Source organism: Hetaerina americana, unplaced genomic scaffold (assembly GCF_022747635.1).
Source record: "Hetaerina americana unplaced genomic scaffold, ioHetAmer1.1.p SCAF_3, whole genome shotgun sequence".
In the NCBI taxonomy this organism is placed as follows: domain Eukaryota; kingdom Metazoa; phylum Arthropoda; class Insecta; order Odonata; family Calopterygidae; genus Hetaerina; species Hetaerina americana.
This window is the reverse complement of record NW_027286874.1, coordinates 35,222,689-35,242,767: the sequence shown is the minus strand read 5'-3', so window position 1 is coordinate 35,242,767 and position 20,079 is coordinate 35,222,689. Positions and strand designations below refer to the sequence as shown.

At 35.0% G+C, this 20,079-nt stretch overlaps 1 protein-coding gene across 1 annotated transcript in view; it reads left to right on the top strand.

Annotated features, from left to right (window-relative positions):
- Positions 1–20,079, top strand: part of LOC139689989 (uncharacterized) — a 335,109-nt gene that overhangs the window by 150,055 nt on the left and 164,975 nt on the right. The window contains exons 4-5 of the mRNA XM_071587153.1: positions 6,565–6,748; positions 18,266–18,389. Of these exons, the coding sequence (XP_071443254.1) occupies positions 6,565–6,748; positions 18,266–18,389 (308 nt within the window). The remainder of the gene's footprint in view (positions 1–6,564; positions 6,749–18,265; positions 18,390–20,079) is intronic.

The following is a 20,079-nucleotide window of genomic DNA, read 5'->3' as shown; positions in this document are numbered from 1 at the left end:
GTTATCCATATTTTTTGGATGTTTATTGCGTGATCTGCGCCTATGTATTATTGTCTCGATGTAAATGGATTTGGAATACACACTTAAATAGATATTTTTGTAGCGTATTTAAGTTTCAGGTCGTGTCAACGGTAGACATCATTTTGTATTATACATGAATCGTGCTTTTATTACTGAGAAAGTGTACGTACACGCAATATTACACCGCACCTGAAAATACAACCTTTGGTAACCAGGAAAATAAATCTGAGAAAATATGATACCCGAAGGATAATTTCAGAAACTGTGAAATACCTTTCTCTAAATTTTAATAAACGAATGTAGATGAGTGTGTCATAAATTTTGGAGATCATGGACAGTCTCATTGCGGTTAGGCACAAATAAATTCATTCCGTCATGGAAATATCTTTTAATTTCAATTCCATCCAGTCTTTAGAGACCTCTATTCAATTTTCAATTAAAATTTTCCATTCTTCTTCCCTGAGATTACAGATAAATCTCTTTTTTCATTATATTCTCATCATTGTTAAATATCGGGCCATAATGCCCATGATGTTTTCTTACATATTTTTTTTTCAATTTATAACTTATCATATCTTTCCAAAGCGTGTTGTAGGTGCCTCAAATCAGAACAGTCAGATTCGAATAATTTCTAAAGCGCTATATCATATGATATTTGCTTTTGAATTGGCGTCATTTATTATACCACATTAATTCGATGGATTCATATGAAACTGTAACCACTGGGCTATAATTCTCTCAAGTGTTTTTGTTAAAAATCATTTCAAAATAAATAAATCAAACAGAAATACTACGGCCGTAGTTACCATCTCCACTCTAAACGTCTTTTTCAAGGGGAAAATGGCCTAAAGATGGGTTCAATGGACTCGAAAATTTTCCCAATAAATTGGTCATTTAAGATAACACCTTTTACACTTGCAAAATAAATGATGTTTTGGTTATTTTGCTTGGTTTAATTTTACTTTCTCCTTTTCTACCTATTTTTCATACCCATAGTCGACATTTTTAAAAATCAGTAAATAATTGATAAATACCCTTTAAAATTTCAGGTGAAATAAAATGGTTTTGTGTGTTTTGAGCGAATAGTTTAATTATAAAAGAAGTGTAGAAATATATTATCAAAGAATGAATTTAATACTTGAACTTACACCGAAACTGCATACATCACCCGCCATAAGATTCTATTTAAATTGCTTTTTTCTTGCCAATATCAGGAAAATATATTAAAGATGAATAGCCCAAAACTGAACCTTAATTTGATTGCAATTATGGTAAATATGTAATCCTCGTGAATACTTATATCTTTTCTTTACTTAACAAATTTACTTTCTTCTCGAATTTGTAGCTCTCGAGACGTTCAATGCAGTACCTAAACAATATTTATATCAAGTACATAACACCGAAGAGAAAACGATTGAGCAATAGAGATGTCTATATTTAAGGATGAATAAAATTTTATAAAAATTTAAACCCTGCGTCGATTCATTTTTCTTAAAAGTTAGATATCAGTTATAAAATCAAGATAAAATGAAAGAGTCATGATGATTAAAAATGTCAATCAAAAATTGAACCAAAATCAACCGACTATTTTATGCAAAAGGACAAGCAAGTATATATGAATGATTTAAGCTTAAAAAATGTAGGATTTCTCTGTCACTATTCGCAGGACTACCCGCCGATATTTAACAAAAGATAATTGATTACAATATCATACCACCGTTACGTAAACTGTCATGAAGAAAATATCGTCTCTATACTCATCGAAAAATATTACAATCTTGTTAACCTAGATTACGTTTAGCCGCTGACCGTTTGAAATTGATTTTTATTAAAAATGAACGGGCACATAAAAAGTTTGCACCTGAAATATTCCAGGAAACGTATTGCGCGTCGGGGAACTACCCGACGCCCGCCGCATTTGTCACGCCGAACGACCGTTATTTTCCTTCTTTCAACCTCAGTTTCTAGGAGGTAATGATGGCAGCCTTTTTACCCCTTTTATCTCTATTTATTCCGTAACGTGACATAAAATATAGTTATGTCTTCTTACGAGACCAAGTTAAATGATGTGTCAAGGGTCAACATAGTTATTAATGGTATTCTAGACGTATTTTTGCAGTATATATTCTTGACGTAATTTTCTTTTTTTTGTCATTACCACTATCACTACTACAATTAGCTCTGACACTATATAATTTGATTGCCCTAATACAATAGTTTTCATTGCTTGATTTTATATCTCCTTCAACGAGACAATTTTCAATGATAATAATGATGATTTATTAATTACTCATAAATCTATGAAAATCAGAGACACATTTACAGTAAGAAAATATAAAAGGATATGAAACATTATTTTCAACAAGCAATTTTAGTTTCTCATTTCACCGATTTATCGATAATCCCGCCTGAACCAACCTTTTGTGACGCGGGATCCTGTCAATGTATTAAATATGAGTTCAACAATTTTCGAAGCAGCCCATATGTCTGGCACAGATTTTTTACACCAATTTTGCTAGTGTTTTTCAAGGCGGTATAAAATTATTTTGAAATCCTTATGCATTAAATTTCGACACAAATACTCAGAAGCAAACACCTATGTATTTGTAACGTTATTTTCACGGTTGGCTTATTTGAAATTTAATCAACGCATTCGAGTGTTTTTAGTGTCTGCGGCTGTGGCAAGGATATAGCATGCCACTTGGAAAAATCGACTAAGTGAAATCTCCTCGGGCATCCACATGAAACGGTAATGGTACGGTAAAGTCATACATATCATCAGCACTATTTTATTCAGATTTTACTGATATTGAAATGGCATTTCGTGTCAAAAACTATTCAATATTCAAGCCTAGTCTAAGAACAGAAGTTTTGACCCTCCATGCGGAAATATAATGGATAAGTTTTTTTGAGCTTCACCTGCGGAGAAGAAGTCCTTTTTATCTTCACCAGCTTTTTCGCTTCCTTTACTCAGGGTCCTTTCGATCATCCATCTAGTGGTGGTGACAATAATGCACGGTTTATCCTCCGTGACCGAACCTTCCTTCCCTAAAGCCTTGTTTGCTAAACCCACTCGTGGGATCAATTCCAAGGAGAAAGCATATAAACTGCAGAAAGCAGAAGAGAATAATCCGAGTGGAATCATTTATGCCCGGAAACGGAATACAAAGCTGTAGTCTAATTTCCATAGACAGACCGAGGAAGTCAGGCATTTTTTTCTTTATGCGCACGGAAAGTAAGAGAGAAGTTTTTTCGGAAAATACAAAATTGTTGGTCCTCTTCAGCGATCAATTCTCCCGAGTTCTTCCCAACATCCTCCAGATACACTCCGATGGGCGACGAAATTTAGATAATCAAAATAGAAGGCAGACAAAATAAATACAATTGGGAAGATATTTTTGCATTTTAAAACACATTTATTGATTGGTTTACGCCCAACCGTTTTAATTTTTCACAGAACACACACTTTTATTGTTGACCACATGTAGAGTGAATAAATAGAATGCTTTTTTCCTTACAGAGTCCAAATAGACTAAAAACCATTTACTTGAACATGCACGAGTAATTAGCGAAGAAAAACAAATATATTTTTAACAATTTAAACTAAAATAATTTTAAAATAATACCTCAAGTACATAGCATTTCAATTACTGTTTTAATGTGCTATATGTAAAAATCGATTTAGAGGAACCAATTCGAATACTTTCCTAATTTTGGAAATTTATCAATCATGTCGTTAAACCATATCCCATTGGTTATTTTGTTTGGCATTCAATGCTAATTTTGACAAATTAAAAAATTGAGCTATACAAGTTTTTAGAAGGGAGGCATTATTTACGGGAATGGTAACGATTTTACTACTACATAGTAGTACATTTTTTACTTGTACGAACATATCAAAATTTAACTGTCCAGGTGCCAAACGAATTTTGCCGATAAATGCTTATAACTAGCTATATTTAGCTGCTTTTAGTTTTGTATAGAATTGAAAGATGAAACATAGTCCCGAATATAGAGCACTAGGCTATTGACCAGAGGGCCACTCAACCATTCCGGTCAACTCCGGTTCGGCTTTATGTAACAGCTCCGAGACCGCTCAGCTACACCCAAACTGATTGATTTTTGGGGTATTACATTACCCTGGTAAATCACCGGCGGCATAGAGAAAACATCGGTCCCCCCATACACAGTTAGGTAATTTTTACATACCTTAGTATGAGAACTCCACACTCAGCTATCAAACCGACCTTTTGGGTTGATCACCGAGGGATTTTTAAAAAGAAAATACTGGTACCATTCAAGCTTTCATGCATATTTCATAAGGGGCTTTTAATGTCAAGTACAACCGTCAGTTAAAGTAACTGCACAATGAATGTTGCTGTTTCAATTTATTTGAAGTCAATTAAATGAATTCGAAGGAACCGTGACATTTTGAAAATTTCCCTGATGGCATTTTATTTACAATCAACTCTTTTACAGTTCTTAATATGAAAGTACAACCATACTTTTTTCATTTAGATGTAAATTAAATTGAAAAGTTAGTAAATTTTCTGCTTGAATCCACGGTACATTTAATCTGGTAGAAATATTTTGTTTTGTGAGTTTTATGTTATTTTAAAATGAAATTCTCGTAGAAGCAACATCTATTTACATTTCTTAAGAAGGCATGGTTCCTTGGAATTTTAACCTAACACTTAAATGAACTCATTTTATTGCATTACAATGAACGATGGAAAAATCAAAAATGAATTCTTACTGAAAAAATTTAGGGAAGCTATTTGTAATGTTTCAGAAGCAGGAAAGTCTAATCTACTTCACTCTAGAAAACATGCATTACAAGTAAAATAACAGCTGACCAGAATTAACACCATATGGAGAAAAGTTTGAACGCCACCTTAGTAAGATGGCAACGTCACACCTAAAGGGATTTGATAGAGATGCAGTAATATTCGTGAAACTACAATAATATCTACTAGGCATGCCCACTTTGTCGGCTGGGTATATAAAAGAGTGATTTATAGAACGTGATAAGGCAAATATTTTCTATATGAAGTGAAAAGAAATTGAATTCGAGTCATACATTAAAAGTCACAACTTTCTAAAGTCATAGAATTAACCTCAAAGCGTAAATTCACACTAACGTATTTCATTCTTAATAATTTAATGAGCAATTAGCATTTAATGACCATAATTATTTGAAAAAATATTTTTCGGATTACTAACAACATTCTTCCTCTTAAAGTAGTTAACCTAAAAATGTAACAGCCGTTTCTCGCGATAGCCTTTTAGCTTTCAGAAATTCATCATCAAAAGTAAATTGCAGATATTTAATGCAATTATGATATTGCCAAAGGTTAAATTATATTTTTGTCTTTTCTCTCATTTCGTGCCTCGAAAACTATCATTCCTCCAAAAGTTAAATTTTTGATCAGAAAGTATATTTCTATGTAAAGGAAAGCACTTAAGTCAAATCTGAATGTCAGTCATAGCCAACAAATATTTACTATCCAATATTCCTTATTTAATAGCTTAAGGCATTTTTTCTTGGAAAGATTTTTGATGAATTTTCAGTCCGGCTTTACCTCTTAGTTACAAGAGAGAAGTCATTTGTCAAGAAACGAATTTTTTAATAAATCAAGCATAAAATTTGTCCGAAAACACTTCAACTTTTCTCCCTTTAAATGTTCACAAAAATGTCAGATATTACGTTGTTTAGAGCGAATTAATCCTATTCATATTACCTACATTCCATGTCTTCATTTCATCAATTCAAATATTTACTATGCTAAGCTCGTACGTAGTATTAAGTCCTGGCTCCCAATCATTTTATTACATTCGTTAGATCAGTAATGTCACAGTCTTAAAAACCTGAAATTCTTATAAAAATATTTTCCCAAAAATCTAGCGCAGTGATGAGGTGATTGAGCGACTGAGGGTGTAATTAAAGAAGTAAATGCGTTGGGTACTAATTACAAAGGTATGCTTAAAAAAATATCAACTCAAGTATTATACTTCAATGAATAAATATACGCCCATCGTACTCCTTTCAACCTAGCACCCTTTACTGCAATTTTTTTTAAACACTCATTTCTGACGTTCTTTTAATTACTCATAATACACACAATACAATATAAAATAAAAGGAAAATATTATTTTGCATACAATTTCCTCAAGACAGTTGTTTCTTTATGATAGCAATGGTCAGCAATTAGGAAAGGTTTCACGATAATATATATATATGTAGACATTTTCATATTCCAACCATATTCCATATTTACAGAATCTATATTGCGTCAGGCTAACTTCATATTTCCGAAGAAACTAGAAGGTAAGAGTAATGCATGGCGAAAAAATCAGGCAAGTATAACTCTCCTTTTGACCTGCGTGGTGAATAGGTGCACGCTGACTACTCGCATAATGCATAAACATCCACCTCTCCTCCTACAGCACAAGTTATGGGGATCATTAAAGTGGTTGGTGTGATTTGAAATACTGTTTTGATATAAATGCTTAGATAACATTTTATTCCCGTCCCCTCTTTAGGATACAACACGTACACGTACAACGAGACGGCGCACACGGAGCGAGAGCCGGATGAAATACTTTCGGTTGTCTACGAAGACGGCAAATGGAGTCGTCCCTACTACGACTGCGGGGGCGGCAACATATGGATGCTCACCTATACTGTGCCATTCTTTGGATACGTCAACGGTACATATTTTTTCAAGTGAGTATTACTTTAATTTTAGCTATTTATGCCTTTTGAGCATTTCCTAATGAGCTTTATTTACTCAAGAAGAGACTTCAAATAGAGCCATTAAAATGATCACTCTCCAAATATCATCATCAAATATGTTATCGGCTCAATAAATACGAAAGGTTAGCTAAAAATTGAAATAGGAGGGTAAAAATAAGCAAAGATCAAACATTTTCATTAATTTTGGCAGTGTTTTGAAATGAAATTTGTATAGTACCAAAGGAAACAAGAGAATGATTATATTAGCAAAGGAAGCATTTAGGAAGGATTATTAACTTGTCGTAATTATTCTGAGTCAGGGAAGCTTAATACGAAACGAAGGGGAATGAAGGTAGATTGGTGGCTTTTGAATGATGGAGAAGGATGAAGAAAATAAAATGGGTAGAGTCTATACTGAGCACCTTGTATTAAGCATGGTGTGGAAGAAAAGAGACTGTTGGAGAAGATTTTAAAGAAGGCACAGAACAACGATATAAGAGGTTAATGGAGGAAGAATAAGTAAAGAAAGTGTTAAGAATTAAATAAAGAAATGATACAAGACATAAATAGTTAAACTTCTGGGGTTCTACTTAAACCCTAAGCTGTCTCTAGCACAAGGTTGTTGCATAGAAGTTTTCAGAGTACTTACAGCATCTACGAATAATGGAAAGATTATCTTTAATAAACAAACAAAATGGACTACGGCTGACTCTTTTCAACGTGAATAAAAACATAAGCATAATAATAAATGGGTGCAGCAAGCTGGTATCACATGATAAATTGTAGGCTTCTCCAAAAACATATTGTTGATTTTATAATATAAATTATATTACAGTTATCATTAAATTATATTATTTTATAATATATATTATATAACATTGAATTAATCGGAAAATTATGATATTTAAATGGTTATAATAATAATATTATGGAAAGCCGAATTCTACTGAGCTCACCACTGTTATGGTGACTCTGTAAGGCTTATGATATAATTTCACCTCTTTAAATCGTATCAATAGCAGAACTAGGCTTTGGCAACCTGATAATAGATTCAAGACACACGTTTCATGGAATAATACCAATAATTAATTCTATTTTTGTAAACAAAATTTGTTCAAGTATAATTACTCAAGTTTATCACCTTCCAGCTTGCTGGAGAGCCGAGACGCAGCTAACACAATAAGCAACAAAAGACCTTTCTCAATTAGGAAAACCTTATATAAATTGCTAAATTTACCACATAGAAAATTACTTTCTGTGGCTAGGCTTTAGGCTGAGGCTGAGTTATTTTTGATTAAAAGTAAATTAACACTTATAGAGAAAATCACCACAAAAGATGAAAAAGCATAGCTTGTTTATGTCAATTCCTTTGCTGAATAATATAAATTGAACTTTCGATGTGCTCATTTAACCACAGTGATAGTTACATTTCATTGTATCAATTGACAAACATCCGTTATCCAAGCTTCGATCATCCTGGCTTTCTCTTAATTAGAAGCGAATTTACTAGTTTTTTCGTTCTCCGGATTTCTCCGCTGGTCCGTATACCCTTGGGTTTTTGCTAATCTCTTGGCTTCAGGAGCCTTCGTGTCCGAAACATTAGTTTGACAAAGAAAAATAGCCAATACTACACCGTTTTTAAAGGGAAATAGCCATAATTTGTTATGCCTAACTAAATATTTTTCAACCAATGATAGACCTAACCATTCTAGAGGTTTGTAAATCACGGCGATAAAATGAAATTTTTTGTGGCCTACGAAAAGCATGCTCCCAGTAAGGGTGGCATGATATAAATTGAATTTCCGGAAAATTAAATCGCGAGCGCGTCTTATGGGAAAAAATCTCAGCATTTATTTGTTGGACACAAGTCTCGTGTTTCTTCTCAATTTCTGACGTGACCAATGAGCACGGGCTGCAGTTCTCAAGACTGCAATGTCCTCAAAATCCAGGGAAACGAGGGCCTTTCTCGAGAGGAAAAATATGAAAACGGATGTTAATTTCTAGTGATGCAATCCGCATTTTAATAATACCCTGGAATCCAGGATGAGTGCCCCCCGCCCCGCCGAACTATCTCCTTTTTTAGCCGCTCCTCCTACGCCTTTCTCCTTAGTACTCGGGTCAGAATGAAGGGATGAGAATATATGTGACAGTTGAATGCGGTTTTGAAGACTCAATCTTCCTGGAGTGACTTTTACGTTTTATTTTCATAGCGTTTTAATGACGGCATAGTTTTTCACGTTTCGCTGCTTTTTAGAGCATTTGGCGTCGCCTGCTTTCATTTAAATCCACAAATAACTTCGCGATTCATTTCAATTTTCGTTCACATTTTTTTAAACTTCTGCCGAACAATGCTTGCAATCCGCAGAAAATTAGACGGGCTAATACGAGCTGATATCAGGGCCTTCTTTTATTTTCATTCATATTTTTATTCAACTTCAAACGTCACATTATGCTGTGGATGATATAAGTCCCATTTTAATGATACTCTAGGATTTCTGGAAATAATACTTCACTCGGCACTGATTTAGTTGCATTCTCAAATTTCTTGAATAAATCCTCAAAAAATACTGCGAAATGTTGACTACCGATAATGCTAACTTTTTAAGTGTTCGAGCTACTAACTTTCATTAAATAATATAAATCTTAACTGTCAACCTGAGCATTGGCAATAAAAATGTATTACTTCCATCAAATTATTTTTTAAATTCCTTTCCCTAAGCTTGAAGGAATGAACTTAAAATTTCATGCCAGAAGATATATCGGTGCTCTCACGCCATTGCATGAAAGATTCATGTACATCTTAATAATTTATAGCCAAAGGCTTGGGAATATAAAGCCGGTGCTTTTTGATGTAGGAGAAGTTTTACTTGATAAAGGAGAATCCTAATCTAGAATTAGTTAGAATAATGCAATTGAAATTTTCTTCTGGGGAAAGAAAGTACAGCTTTAAATTTACTTTTAACTTACATTTTTAATTCTGACTAATCTCTCCAGATTATACTGTGGTATTTAACTCATCATTGCAATGAATGGAAACTTTAGCATTGCAATGTTTGGAAGGTAGTTTTAAGAAGTAGTCATTTTCATTTTTCACATCCTCCGCACTTTTATTACCGTATTTCGGTTAATCCCGATACAGAAATAAAGTAAATGTCCATTTCACACATATAATTAAATTTTGATCTCACTTTAATAACATTTATTGATTAAAAGGGATTAATAGCTCTACTCTTAAAGCAAAATATTTAAAACAACGAACCATTTTTGGCTACATTGTAAATTAATTATCACTCCATCTGTTCAAACAACACGATTCTAATAAAGTGGTTGCTATTGTTAAAAATCTTTGTTATAGTCGAATTAAATTCATAAATTCAGTCCCGGTAAAGGCTAGTGCAAACTTCATTAGCATGAAATTATCCCATGAACGTTTCCAAAACCGCAAACATAAAGATTTTAGTTTTTATTGTATAATAATGTATACATGAAAAAATCTATTACGTAAAATAGTCGTTGAATAAATTCTAAATTCTACTTTCATCCCCAGTTGATGGAATATTCGGCAAGATATTTGTAGACATAGCGCTCAAAAATTCCAAATAATATCCCCACGGTGATTTTTTCTTCGGAGAGTGCACTCGTTCTCGGCTTTCTCCGGAGCGCACGCTCCAAAAACTAGCAAGATACACGCTGTAAGCCGTAAGTAACGTCAACTAGAGAGAGAGAGAGCGGCTTCTTGGTTCTCTAGCCGGAACGTGGCTCATGCTGGCGTCATATCTGTCCTCAGTGAGTGTTCTCATAGGATCCAACTCGACAAAATGGTGGTTGCTCACAGAACTGGAAAATTCTTATCGCATTGGAAAAGCTCACGGAGACCTAAGAGCCTACATTCCACAGAAAGTCAACATCACGCCGTCAGTTCTATTATGATTTGCTTGATAGACGTGGAAAAAGGGGTTTTAGGACCGTAAAATAAATTTTTGAAAATTTGTTTCCATTGTAATTAAGAAACTGGAGAAATAACTTTTTTCCCAGAAGCATCTAAGAAAGCGAGCTCTCAGGTATACGTAATCGGATGATGCCAGGTTTGCCAATTATTCCGGAGGTAAAAATATATTTTGACGTTTCGCAAAATAGTACCTTCATCCAGCTATTGAATTAGCTGCTATCCGCTTGAACTTCTAAATACTGATGACATATAAAACTATTTTTTGAAATCAATTCCATTTATATCCTCGTATATCGTAGCATTGAGTATTTAGAGCTACCGGCTATACTGATATGATAATAAAGGTCGATCTGCCATTTTTGTTCATCTAGCAATCATGCCAATAAATTATAAAACGGAATTATTCTACACATCTGACTTGATTACTATAAAATATTGGGCATCATTTTAGGAGACAGCAAATTTTTAATTTCACAGGGGGTATAAAGTTTATAGCGCTAATTTTTCACGGCAGGTGACCAAAAATAGGCAATCGTCCTTGTCCTTGTGCGTTGTTAATTTTTGTATTTTTTTAATGGAGGCCAACATAGGTCTCCAGTAATTACTGATATAAGAGTAGTTTATTACTTTACCGTTTCAAAAATAAATAAAATATTCCTCAATAAAAGTCCCCCCTGTTTCTTCTTATACTTATTTACACTATTTAAGGGCAAAAGAATCGTGTGGGAACTTTTTTATGAAGAATATTACGTAAGAACAGAGATGCACCACCTTCAATAAGTGTGATGCCACTGCAACATGACAGGAAAATCTGAACCGTGAAAATGCGTCTGTGCTTACATTGAAACAATCTGAAAAATTCATCTAATATTTATGGCAGTATTATAACGTTAATAGGTGCTACATTCCCGGATTAATATTTACCATTTATTTATTCAGATACTCCCGAAAAAAGCATTCATAATAAAGAAGGGGCATTTAATGGAAATTTAGCGTTAAGTGCTGATTTTTACTCCACACTATTAAACTAATTTACGGATTGGGGTTAAACGGAGGTTTATAGATTAAACATGCAACTAGGGGTTCCAATTCAAGCTCATGGGAAAAAATAATTAGGCAAAGCGATGCAGAGTACTGTCGGTGCAACGAGCGTAAACAAGCGTCAGTAGATAAAAAAGAACAGTATGATCCAGTTAGGGAAGAGAGTAAAATTCCCAAGCCAACAACACACTCCACAAAAAAATACGAGGGCTGAGTTAATAATCCATCCGTTCAAATATTTACAACACAACAACAATTCCACGCTTGAAATCTCAAAAATCCCCAAGACCCTCAAGGAAATACCTCGGTGCTCTTAAAAACACCTACACGGCGGCATAAGTGCGCTTGCAGCTGCGCGCAACTCATGTGCATGGTACCGAGAGTTTATATCCAGGTCACACCGGCTCATGCCTTATTATGCATTGAATTCACAACGAAGGAATTCCGCATGATAAAAATGTCCGAGGGAAAGGTGCCATTCTTTTTCCTACCGCTTTCGTGCTGGGTAAATTATGTTCCATGTTAGCATCGTGAAATTGAATTAGCATTATTATTCGGAGAGAAAAATATATCTTTTTTAACTCCTACCATATTCATCCAAACGGAAAAGGAGGATGCCCTCGCAGGAAATTCAAATTAACGCAACTTTTAGCGTGCGTTGTACGAATTTTAAGAGCTAATAAATGAGTAAGTTATCATCCCAATATTACCTTTTTATGATAAAAGGAATTTATGGCAGAAGAACACTGAAAATTCCTTCAATGAACCGAATCATATGCACGTATTATATAAACCATATTTGTGTGTTCGTAAGACATAACACCACTGTCTGCGAGGGATTTTTACGAATTTTCTACTTCTACAATCTAATTGCACTCCAAATAATTTTTGAAAAAGTAGCAAACTTCGTTTCTGTGATAGAAATTTTTACTACGCAGAAGAATAAGGGGGATTGTGTAGACATGCCCGAACAAAGGATGAGCTTTTCACACTAGATCTCATTGACGGGGAATTCATAAGGCGTGGAACTTGAACTGCGAGCATCATAATATGGAAACTTTCCTATTATCATCTTGGATTATTGTACTCCGCTCGAAACTTTTCAAATGTGTGATTTTTAGCGTTTACTTCAAACTTCGACTCGTATTAATAATGAACAGAGAATTGACGTGCCCACCCTTGCGCACGTAAATACTCTGTTCGCATTGAAATGCTAGTAATATCAATTTAATTTAATGGTAATATAACATTAATAATTTAATAGTAATACTTAGGTAGCCCATGGGGTAGTCCAAGGTAGTCCATGGGGTAGAGCGTTGGACTGCCCACCGGAGGGGCAGTCCAACGCTCTGTGTGAAGATGTGAATTGATTTGAATCCCAGTCTAAAGGATGACCTTTCTTATTTTTTCAGTGTTCAACGTAACTCAAGCAAAATATGTACTGAACAAGTTCAAAGACAATTTTATTCTAATTTCCTTTTTCTTATAGGCGCCGCCGCCGTTGGCATTGAATTATTTCTCTCCTAATATTCATCGTTAACGCAGTGGTTAAATACGGATAGGAAATCCCTCCAAAGCAGGCCAGGAAATGCTCCTACCATTTAGCAAACGGCATTGCATGTTTGACCATAATAATTAGCCATGGACAAGATCTCTGGAAGAACTTTGTTGTTTCCTTTCCAATATTTTTTGCTTACCCGTTAACACTGATGGAAATCAGTGTGCTGTGTGCACCGCTACAGTATTGCGTGATAAAATCACGAGGGCATTAAGGAAATTATCATAAGCTATTAAAACGGCATTGCGTGCATTTATTAGCAAATACCTTTCTAAAGACAAGCTTGTTGACTCCACGACTTTATTTTCAATTATTCTACAAGAATTATCTTAGGAACTAAAGAATGATAATCAAAAAATTGATTATACAGTTTTGAACAGCTCTTTACTTAATAGTTATCCAAGTACGTAGAAAGTTCCTTTAACAATTAGGTGCTACTCGTGAGTGAATAAATGATGTAGTACGAAGCCACTCCACAGTGTTAACTTTGGCCTTAAATAGGAATTAAAGTGGCCCTAATACAAATAAAACAACACATTTTGCTAAGATATTTAGTCAAGTAAACATTTACATGTAAATGTCTAATTTTTCGAATTTCCGTACCGTGTGTGGATTATTTTTAGGGTTCAATAATGATTTCTCTAGTCATGAAATTATGTCGATATTCCAATTGATAAGCTTTTCGATTTCCTAAGCCCTTTCCCTAAATTGGGTAATATTGAATTGGTACCTCTTTCATTGGGATAATAAATAACGACTACGTAAAATGAATTGAGACAAAATTAAATTTAATTTAACAGGGATACGTTAGTATAATTAAATATTTATATTCTATTTTACGCAGTGTGTGGCTGAAAGTGAACTTTTTTACACTCTTGGGATAAAAATTTACTATTTGAATATTTATGAGTGATGGCGAATGCATTCCATGAAAATTTTGCCTTTAAATTGAATTTATAGTTTACAAATCTTTGATTTTAGGGGATGGTCTACAGAGTATCAAAATGTTTTGTACATTTAAAAAAATGCTTGTTTAGGGTTTGGATAAAATCTTGGCATAATGCTTCCATAGGGACAACACCCAAGGCCCACTTAAGGGAGCGACACAACGTAGTGAGCGATTTGAATTGGCCTTGAATCGCACAATACGCGTTTTTACCTCACCTTATCGATTGTTTGAATCTAGGTGACACTGTCGGGGAGGAAAAGGCTGTAAGTCCAACAGAGATGGAGAGATTTGACGTTAATCCTTGAGAAGAGAGACGAGAGGCAGAGAGAGATGTATTAGGGATAAAGAGTCTCGCATCCTGTAGAGTCGAATGAACGAAATAACCTCAGACCGCCCTACCACCCGTCAAAATCGAAATCGGCGGGAAGTCGGAATTTTTCAAAAAAACGTTGTCGAACGAGTACGAAGAAGGATACCACGACGGAGGAGTGGTTGACGGCTACAGACTGAAGAATTCTATTATCATGTTTCATAGACTCAACCACTCAAGCTTCTCTCTCATTCTAATCTTTCTATCCTTCTACTCCTATCCCTTAACCCTTCAGTGGAACTTGACCAAACGCCACTTTTCCGCAGTTATCCGAAATCCTTCACGTGGAGCCAGGAAAGAGTTAGTGTCACATGTCCCAACTTGTTACGTCTGCCCTTGGCATTCTCGAATTTGCGACGCGGAGAGGGCGCTGGGATGAGCTAAGAGGATGAGATCTCCTTCTTCACTATCAAACAGAGTTATAATTTTTTTAGCATTTCTTTGATGTCGCTTCTAATAGTAGATCCTCCTTTGCTTTATTTCCTGCGCGTCCGAAGTTAATGAATCATTTCTAGATGACCCTTACCAATTTATCGTGCTCCATTCACCAATCTCCCTTCAACTTATGAATTTAACGGTTTTAGTATTTCTCTAGTAGGATGAAAACTGGATTGAAATAGAAATAATATTTCAAAGATCTGGCTCGGTTAAACACCATATCGTTCATAACATATGAATATTTAAAAGTTCCAATTTATAATCGGCGAAATTATTGGCCAAAATTCATTATGAAATCATGAAAACGTATATTTATTTAGTCTCCTTGACCATTTAAAACGATCCAACATGAGAAAATAAAATTAGAAGATGAATGGTAGGCGCAGAGATATTTTTGGGTGAAAATTAAAAATTATTATAGCAAAACACGAGTGAAGAAGAATTAGAATTATATAGAATATTAAGTATTAAATAGAAAGAAAAATGTACATGTTACATAATTTTTCATTATTTTTATCATTTTATCTTCAAGAAATATCTTTCATTAGAGGAAATCGAGGATTAATGTTTCTTATTCCTTGGGTAGATTATAGCCTACCGTGCAACTTTCAGTTTTTTTAGTCAGTGTTGATTATTTGGATAATTCATATTACGTGTTCACAGTAAAACAAAGTGTGAGATAAAAATACATTGTTGTCAGTTATATACTATATGTTTGGTTTATACGTAGCACTAAAATAATTTTGGAATACTTTCTGGTGATTATCTTCCTGCGATGAAATTTTGTGCATTATAGAAATATATATATAATATATATTATATATACATGTATATATGTGCCAAGAACTAATATATATATATATATATATATATATATATATATATATATATTAGTTCTTGGCAAGAGCAGAAAGCCTTTCAGCGAAGTCTTACCTAATGGTGTTCTTCAACTTCTCGGGTAATGTATGAAATGAGGCAGTCAAATGAAAACGGAACACCTACTACTACAACCAGTCCGCGCACAACAAGGTCCTAAACTCAACAACTTGTGCGTTTGTGAGTTGACACTATGTAGTTCTCCTACCATATTGACGGCATTATCGATAGGTAAAAATCTAGCTTCTAGCTCTTAGCGGACTATGCTATGTCGGGTGTTCGGTTTTCATTTGAATTCCCCTTGTACTTTCGTTTATGCAGGGTGCGGCAACATAACTTCCTTTTTTCAAACGCAAAACTCTTTCAAAAAAGGAAGTTAAGGTGTTGCGCCCTGTATATATTACCTATTTTTAGAGACTATTTGATAAAACGGTTGGTTAAAACCTATTTAGTAGTATAAATTTTATTGTTAAAGTAGGTCTGAAAAGCTGATTTTTAACATTCTTGGATGTATCCAGAACGCAAAGATGACTTCACGCAAGTTTTTACTCTAGACGCTCGGAGACGTAGCTTCAAATTTGTCAAGAAGAACTTTAATTTGTTCGGAACCGCCAGTTTCTAGTTGATTTAAACTCAGAAAATTTTCCTGTTTCCTTGACTAAGTCATCAAACTCTTGGCTACGTAAATGCAAGTTCCCGTTGGATTAAACTTTTCGGTAGGATCATATAAGAAACTGGCGAAATTCCTGGACTTGAGCTATTAAAACGGAGCTTATATACCACTACTGAGGCGGAGAAACTCTCAGTTCACTTTCAGAGTGGAGATATAGACGAGCAGAGACGTGCAATCGTCCCTTCCTTGTAGGACGTGGGCAGAATTGAATCTTAAGGGCCGCGCGAGGAGTCTTTCATCAGTTTACATTACTCGCCGGCGGAGCCAGCTTTTACAGCAGAGAGGTGAACACGTCCGACAAGAAGAATAGCCTCGGCCCCCGGATACACCCTCTCGCCGTCTCTCTCTCTCTCTTTCTCCATTGCAAAGACTCACAAACGCACACGCGCACATAAATGAGAGAATCTTGATTAACCGGGCCCGAATTGAAAACAATAATTCAGGGGGATTCCGAGAGGGAAATGGGCGAGACCCCGTAGAAAGAAGACAAGATGAAGAAAAAATATTTGCTTCTTGATCGGTCTCTAACTTTGAAATTGATTCACGTGATGGGGAATTCAAGCATCTCCGTCCGTCCTCCCTAATCCACCTCTCATGTATTGGTGACTCCCGTGTGGCGATTCGGAATGTGGGGAAGTGTGTGCTTCTCCGCGGACTTCCACCATCATCGCCTTCACCCTCGACCCAGGAGTAGAGGAGGAGGAGGGCAAACTAACCACAGCCAGAATGCACAGGGGAGGAGGGAGTGGAGGGGGGAGTCCGTGGCGGTCGGGGAAAATGGCAGGACGAAGGGGAATGCCGAGCAGGAAGGAGCAAGGGATAGAATTGATTGATTGGACTCTTTATTGGAGAGTTTTGGACCAAGTGGTTCCCTTCCTCCAGATTCCACTCTCCCTCCTTATTCCATATCGCTAGAGAGTAGTCGAAGAATTGAAAGAGCCAAAGAAGGCAATCCCTTATGTATTATACGGGATTTATTGGAATGTGTTGGTGGATTTTTGAGGAAATAACCTCTTAATGAGTTTGACCAATAACATAGGTTGAGTCGAACCCCAGGAAGGCTTACGTGTACTCAAAGTCGCGTCATTTCTTCTATAATAGAAGCGAAGGGAATGCTGCAGGTACGTACATGGGTGGGCAAATTTCGTAATACCATAGCTGCGAGGAATCTTCGGATCACAAAGAAGAGCCGCAGAAGAAGATATCGAGAAATAACGAGTGAAACGATATAAAAATACACTGAAATGGAGAAAAAACGCTCAATAATTCGATATAAACAGCGTGTACATGTCAAAATGTGATTGAATTCCAGCATGAGAGTATGCACAGAAAAAAATTAAAAAATCAAAAACCACCAATTTATATAGAGATTAAAGCAATTTCAGTGTATTTGGTAACATTTTAATGTCACGTAAAAAAATTACAAAGAAAAGAAGCGAGCCTTACTTAAAGCCAAATCGCAGTGTTAAAAATGTACACTTATCTTAGAGCAACTTATTTTTTGATTACAAAACGGTACTGGAAAACCTCCACATGTTGTAATCATTTTCCTTAATGCTATTAACATTTTATTCTTCATCTTCAAATGATCGAAAGAATACTCAAATGTAGCATAGAAATTGAGTTCATATCGCCATTTATCTTTCTCTTCCAGGGGTACGAGCGGCATCGACATTGATCTCAGGCGCGTTGATATCGACCAGTGCCCTCTTCCACCAACGTCAACTCAGCTCAATATCTTTGCTGCCTCGGACAAGTGCAAGAAAAGGACAACTGAGGTTAGTGCCCGCTTAACGGCACAGCTGTGGTAGCAGTGACCCAAATGTGAATGTTTTTATTGGCCCGGTAAAAGTGTTGGCGGCATAAAAAATATTATGGAGAGGTGATATCTCTACCCTGGTTAATCTTCCTTCAGGGTTAAAGGAGAGAGTGATGGCCAAATGATATGTGACCAATGAACATTATATTTTCGGGAGAAAGGAACGCGAAAATTGATCCATATTTTGATGGCGTGTAAATCTTTCACTAGGGGTTTGATTTAATTTCTCAGTGGATCATTGCATTATTATCTGTGTATAGTTTCCTCTGAAGAATTAATTTAAATGGCAAAATTTTCATTGATATTTTTTAGAAAATTTGGCCGTCGTACACAGCTTTAATTGCAATTTCATCGTCAATGTGAGTATCGATACTAATTATTACTGGTGTGTTCACTGTAACTAAATGCGCATTCAAAAGAGAATAAAATAAACTCGTAAATCAAGAGCAATATGACGAATTACATGAATTATGGTTAATAATCACACGTGAAAAAATAAATTAACTGTCCTGTGTGCACGCCAATGCGCGAAATAAACACGTTGGAATTCATTACTCCGGTAATAAAAATACGTGATCGAAAATATTGTGCAAAAAAATTAAATTTTCAAATCTTCCTGCTTTGGAAATTTAATTTATTATAAAACGCATTTAAATCGATGATTGACTTGTCATCTAAATGTATAGGCACAAGAATTTCATCGTAATTTAAGTAAATATAATTTTCCACCGCACAATAATACTCAACTTATTACTCAGGAACGAAACTTGCGAAAAATTAATGAAATTATCCTCTTTAAAAGTCGGAAACCTCCCTGGCAACATGCCTCACCACAGATTTTAACACGATACAGAATTCCTTCTCCCGCAAACTTAATTAAAATCTGAGGATGGGTGAATATAATTCCGAAGCTTAAATTGAAATAATAATGAAATATTTCAATGAATCTCTGATTAAAGTTGTTCACATTAGTAATTTGACAGACCACCTTTTTGAATGCAATATTTGCAAAAAAAAATTAAATTTTCCTACATGTTTTTACAAAGCTAATGGGAATCTCATCTTAAAGCGGCTGAGTTTATATGACCCTTAGTTCTCCTTAGTTCTTAATTTGGCTACCACTCGGTTCCATCAGAGAAAATGCACTGAATAAATTGTTCTAAAATGCGGTGCAGATGAAAATGGAGACATAACGCGCACCGAATAAATAAACACAATAGAAATTAATTAAATTTAAAATTATAAACATTAATTATACTATAATAGCATAAATGCGATTTGAGAAAACGGTTAATTTAAGGACTACACGCAATACCAAAGCTCTGAAAAAATTGACCCATCATCACTATTAATAAAATATACACTAAATAATTGGATATCACTGTGATTTTGAAAAACTGAAATCGTCCACTCTGCCAGTTTCCCTTAAAAATACATTAAATTCTTCGGAAATCTCGTTATTCTCCATTCAAAGGAGTTTGAACCCCTTTTAAAGAAATTAAGTTGCTATGGCTACATTCAATTTCAATTGCTACTCCACAAGATTTAATTAAACGCTTAATCGATTCGCGCACATTTACATGCCCTTTGTTTGATAATATAACAACAATAAATTTGTCCTTGGACGAGAACCTCAACGAGAGTAGAAA